At 39.6% G+C, this 6,313-nt stretch overlaps 1 protein-coding gene across 1 annotated transcript in view; it reads left to right on the forward strand.

The window, feature by feature from the left end:
- iqgap1 (IQ motif containing GTPase activating protein 1) overlaps positions 1–1,827 on the forward strand; it is a 39,576-nt gene extending 37,749 nt beyond the window's left edge. Inside the window, exons 36-38 of the mRNA XM_041218280.1 lie at positions 334–450; positions 894–1,002; positions 1,140–1,827. Coding sequence (XP_041074214.1) covers positions 334–450; positions 894–1,002; positions 1,140–1,253 — 340 coding nt within the window. The 3' untranslated portion in view covers positions 1,254–1,827. The remainder of the gene's footprint in view (positions 1–333; positions 451–893; positions 1,003–1,139) is intronic.
- Positions 1,828–6,313: the final 4,486 nt, after the last annotated feature.

Here is a 6,313-nt window from a genome sequence, read left to right on the forward strand (position 1 = left end):
ATTCTCGTAGTGAGCTACAGCTCTAGTCCATCTTGAGAAACTGATGTTTGTTTAGAGGATCAATTCATATCTCCTGAGGAATTCAGTGTGTTGCTGCGCAGAGACTCAGGGAGCAGCAGACCTATTTCTGCTGTGTGAAGCAATATTCCCAACAGGGTGGATGTTGTTTTTGTTTGTCGTCTAGGACTCCGGTTGTGTTTTCAACATGTTTTACTCGCAGAAGGTCAATGGGATTTCTCAGCAGTATCACTATGTGTTCAGGGGGTCGTTTTGTTTCTGACTGGGTGCTGTATGTTCTCTGTGTGGAACTCAGTACATGTGGTCTCCCCTTAGGGTGTCTAAGAAGCCAGGGCAGGTGAAGAAGAGCAAGCAGGTGTCTCAGAAATACACAGCGGCACGGCTCCACGAGAAGGGGGTTCTAATGGAGATCGAGGACCTGCAGACCAGCCAGTGAGACTCTTCTACTCACTATCACCTCTCCCCATCTCTCCCTGAACCCTGTTATATATATATATATATATATCTGCTTCCTCCCTCCACACCTCTCCCCATCTCCCACTATCTATTGCTCTTTCTCACTCTCTCACCTCCTCTTTTCTTAACTCTACTTCTCTGTCCCATTCACCCTGTGTTCTGTGTGTCTCTCTCTGACCGCAACTCTCTCTCCATCTCCCTCTGTATGTGTCTCTTGCTCTCTCTCTCTCTCTCTCTCTCTCCGACTGCAACTCTCTCTCCATCTCCCTCTGTGTGTCTCTCTCTCACTCTCTCTCTCTCTCTCTCCGACTGCAATTCTCTCTCCATCTCCCTCTGTGTCTCTCTCTCTCTCTCTCTCTCTCTCTCTCTCTCTCTCTCTCTCTCTCTCTCTCTCTCTGACTGCTCTCTCTCCTCCACAGGTTTAAGAATGTAATCTTTGAGATCTCACCAGCAGAGGAGGTCGGTGACTTTGAGGTGAAGGCCAAGTTCATGGGAGTGCAGATCGAGACTTTGATGCTGCATTACCAGGTAAGCCACCCCTTGTGTACATTCCTAATACATGATCATGTGAACATACCTTTTTTATATTAACAATACACGCCTTTCATCAGAACCTATTTATAATGGTGTCACACTCTCACCTGCGTTTCTCTGCCCTACCCCAGGACCTGCTGCAGCTGCAGTATGAGGGCGTGGCTGTGATGAAGCTGTTCGACCGAGCGACCGTCAACGTCAACCTGCTCATCTTCCTCCTCAACAAGAAGTTCTACGGGAAGTGAGCGAGCGAGCGCAGAGATCACAGACACTTTACAAAGCGCCACGTCCATACAGACCAGAGCACCGTGCCATGTGGCCACGCCCCCGGGGAGTTTCCTCTCCAGTCAGAACTCTCGTTTTGCCTTTTATTTGCTTTTCCGAGATATTTGCGTGTTCTCCAGTTTGTTCCCTCACTGCCTGTCTGAGTAGCACAGACAAAGTCCACATTAGTTTCTTTAGTAGAAAGCTTTTTTTAATTTGTTTTTATTTCATCGTCCTATAAGAATCTGTGCTTATGTTAGACTATGATAAAATTGCCATCACACAGTGTTGGGTATTGCCAATACATTATACCAGAACCACTTCTGACTTGATTTTACAATCTCAAAAAGCATTTCTGAGGCTTTTCTTTAGTTAGTTTTTCCTGCCCCAGCTGTTCAATGAGAGAGAAGGTGTGTACATGCTCTCATGGAGGGTATCAATCCACTTTCCCCCAATACTGTATATTAGTTTATCAACCCAGTCATTCCACCACACAACAGTTAAATAAATAAATAAATAAAAAACCTCTATGTAAAGGAAAAAAAAAACTGTTAGTCATTTATTTGTCTGTGCTTGAAATGTGTTTTCATTCTATGCAATTTTATATCTGCTTGTATTTTTTTTTTCTTAGATACCTAAATTATAATATATATATATATATTATATATATAATATATATATATATAGATATATATATATATATTCGATATATATATATATATATATATATAAATTCAAGTGGCTAAAGCAAGAAAACTATATTTTGAGGAGCTATATATCATGTAAAAGAGACAATCACATTTGAAACATTTTATGGTTCATTTATTTAATATGTGCATGTTTGTATAGGGGGTGTACAGACATTTGGCTGAAGTTGACAGTGTTGCTTCAGTTAACTTTCTGTTAGCTACATACAGTGTACGTCTGTAATCTTGGATTTCCTTAGAACCTGAGCGTGTTTACAGGTGAAACTGAAAATCGTCTTTTACTTGCTTCCATTGCAATTGCTTTGGAGGGACACCCAGGATTAGGGATCCAGTGCTGGGAAATTGGTGCCTTTTTTGTATTTTATAATAATAATAATAATAATAATAATAATAATACAATAACAATAATTATTAAAAGAAATATAAAGATGTGTTTTGTATAAACAGTGTGTGCTTAAGGGGCAATTTGTTATGAGTATATAATATCAGATTTATTTTAACTGAGATATTTTTGTTCTTGAAATTGCTTTTATGAACCATTCAAATGCACCGCTGCAACACTGCCTCTAGTGCTTTATGTGTTATTACTCGTAGGAATTGCTTACACCCACAAGAGGCAGAGTGTTTCAGGGGGAAGTTTTAATGGTTACACTCTATGTATCAGAAGGACTTGTCCAGGCATGATTCTGGGAAGCAGAATGAGGGTCACCAGGAAGTGATGACTCAAACAAAAAACAATACGGTAAAGAGCAAAGGATAAAATAGTTAAGAGATCTCCAATCTCTCCTACCATTGCCAAGCTGATCTTCAAGGAAGCAGTCTAAAAGGGAAAGGTGTTTGAGTGGACCCTGTTTTAAGCATTATGTACCCTGGTGAATTCTCGTCTGGGGTGATCCTCTTGTTACATTATAATGTTCCCTGCTGATATTATTATATAACTCTGTTCTGCTGCATATCCCCCCCTTCTATTGTACAAGCAGGACAAATGGGATTCAGTGAATATGTAGTCTGGGAAAACTAAAAGATCTTTAGAAAACCTGGAAAGGGACGTGCTGTGTGTTGATTTGTATAATGTTGGTGTCTATGCAGGCTGTCAGGAACCGTGTTAGTCACTCATTGTAGTATAGAGACATAGACCTTGCACATTGCCCTTGACAAAAGTGGAATGAAACAGAGCCTGCTGTTGCTCTCTCATTGAGTTGTAGTTACATTCTTAAGTATTACGTAATCAGTTTTTATTTTTTCTTTGTGTTGCATTCTGTTTAAAGATTATTATGTTTAGTGCCTTGAAATAGAAAAAGTGAGTTCTGTATTTACAGCTCAAAATAAATTGCTGGAAATTGATGGCGTGTTGAGGGATTCTTTTTTTTGCATATTCTGTCTCTCTCTCACACTGTTAATGGGAGTTTAAAAGGTTTGCGGTGACATGCCATGGCGCAGTGATCACAGACTTCACTGAAGTCATTGTGCAAGCTGCAAGTGCGGCTCACAAACTTGGAGCTATGAATGCATTGTTTCTGGTATATGTGCTTCTCAATATTAAGCTGAGGTGTTTGTGTTTGGGACAGATCTGTTTTTACTTCTTAATCTGCATTTAACACTTTTACTGTTTTATACAGATGGATTTTTTTTTCCTACAAACTCCTCTTTTTCTGAAAAGTATCATAAGAAACGCCATTTGAAAAAGTAACTTCACATGTGCAACAGTTACACAGCCAGATGCTTTTATTAGGCATCTGTTAGTGGGAGTTTTTTTTTTTGTTTGTTTTTTAAAAACATAAAATATGATCAATTCCTGATTTGGAAAAAACAAAATGTATGGAAATACTACCTGTAGAGTTTGCTTTATTGACTGACATAACAGATCTTAGCCACGCCTGCTGTGGAGCTTGGCTCCTCCCTCAGTAAAAGATGGCCAATCTCTTTTGAGTTATGCAAATGATTTCCCCAAGTGACACCTAAAGTTCACACAGGGTCTTGCATTCCACAGGCAATTTACCAATATTACCTTTGGAAAGACTTGTATGTTTTTTCTTTTTTTCTTTGATTTTTATATTCAGTCAGTGTGCACTGATATGCCATGTAAAGCTAGGACCTTACACTGCTAAACCAGCATCTGAAAAACCTGAAATATTTTCTGCCTATCTGGTGTAGTTTGCTCAGTTAGTTCAATTGATAATCAAAACTGCATTTTCAAACAAACGGCCTCTTCGAATTTGCCTAACTTTGGTACAAACTGATATGTACTGTACACAATAGCTTGTGTGTCAAATCAGACATTAAATCATACAGTATAGCATTTAAAAAGGACTGTTTAAATATTCAACTAAGCATTGCCAGACAACCTAAAGTATCAAAGCTCTCCTGTCCTGACTGCAATTGTAAAAAAGAGAACAGGATATTGCCTATAATGAATAAAAGGGAAATGTCGCTCTAAGTTCCTTATTATGGATGCAATACTGTTATGTAATTCTCTTTTAATATGAATTATTCAGTGATTCATGAGTGCAAATGAATATTTCATACACAAGAGACTAGGAAAAAACCCACTGTTTGACATACAGCACAGGAGTTGGGCAACATATTAGAAACACATGTTTCAGAGGTAAGTGGGCAGGCATAACCCCACGACTCTTTATTTACGTGACATTGCTGAATTGTACTCTAATGTGTAAAATGCTGCACACCCCTGCTCCCATTCAGGTTCAGTCACAATGTGCTTGTTTGACAGGGTGGATAGTAAACTCTCGGTGGGCAGTTCCTTTGTGTGCAAGCCTCTATATCAGGGCTCGCCACCCCTGTTCCTGGAGGGCCCCAGTCCTGCAGGATTTATAGGTGCCTTTACGTCATCAGTAGCTAAAGATCTGGAACACATGTTAATCTGGATTAATTACGCCAATAATTGGTTCAATGAAGTAACTGAGAGCTCAGATGAAACGACCAAGGTTAGAGGCCTCTGCTCTACAACTGAATGACGTTTCAGCCTAACAGGCAATGGAGGGGAACAGACTCTAGTGCAGGATTCCTGTCCCACTGCAGGAATGAAGAGCTGGTAATACTGTGTCACGGATCCCTCCTGAACAAAGGAAACGCATCAGAGATTGGTTACTATAAATCTGGGGGGAGGGGGGACAAAGTGGCCCTTCCACTCCTGGTCCAATCCTGTCACAATTGGTTTAATTGAACAAAGTAAACCTCTGTCCAGACCCTGAAGTAGTTCATTGTTTGATTTGACCTATTAATCCTGGGGTGGAATGGCCCTCCAGGACCGTGATTGGACACCCCTCCCATAAATCAGTGCCATGAACCCTATCTTTTACTGGCAGTGTTATGGCAGGCCTTTGTAATATTTTCCAGCCCCTGTTTGTGTGTTTCTGACATTTAGTCTTGACCGCTCTGTAAGCTGTGGCTCCTGTGCTGATGTCATCATGGAGCATGCAGCTGCCAGCTAACCTGTTTCCATAGAAACTGATACTGCTTCAGTTCTGTCTCAGAATACACCAGCCCTAACTGTGACTGCTAAAAAAAAGTGTTTTTTTACACATTTTGGAAGACATTCATCAGTTATATTTGTTCACAGATGTTGACTGGTGTTTACTTGATTACCATCACCACATGTTATATTTAATTGGATTTTGTGGTCATTATACAAAACAATATAACAATGCACAAACAGTACCTAACTGTTGTATTACTTTACCAATGCTATTCTTCTATCAACTCTGATGTGAATTTTAGGTTATTGGGTAAAAACAGACACACACACATAGTGAAAAGCAACATTGCTTTAGAAATCCAGATTGATTGATAGCATCTGTTTATATACAGCAATAGTGCGTTTATTTAAAATAGAAGAAGTGGTATTATTGATTGCCAGATATGTGCAGTGTAATGAGTAATGTTGCAATATTAAGTTGTTGTGTATTATGGCTTTTTTAAATAATTTTTTTTTATGATGGACTTTTTGAACTTCAAGTTGTTTTAAATTAGATGCCATAGCTCATCGTTTGATTGCGAGGTTAATGTGCAGTACCAAACTCAGCCTTGTGTGATTAAAGTAACAACGCCAACTGTGTATGCTTTGCTGTCGTGCAAAATCAACTGCAGCGGACCTATTTAACCCTTAGGACAATTATTGTGGCTGCTGCCAAATCAGCCACCTTCAACTACAGTGCAGTAAGAACCACAGGGCCAAAAGAGAGTTTCTTTAGAATGTTGTTTCTGGTCTATTTTAATTGTTTCAGTTCTTAGTATGCTTGCATTTTGTTATACTTGTTTGTAATCTGGCACTGGCACCATAGACTGCAGAATGTGGGGCAAGGAGAGTCGAATTT

The sequence above is a fragment of the Polyodon spathula genome, chromosome 19 (assembly GCF_017654505.1).
Source record: "Polyodon spathula isolate WHYD16114869_AA chromosome 19, ASM1765450v1, whole genome shotgun sequence".
NCBI classification, from domain to species: domain Eukaryota; kingdom Metazoa; phylum Chordata; class Actinopteri; order Acipenseriformes; family Polyodontidae; genus Polyodon; species Polyodon spathula.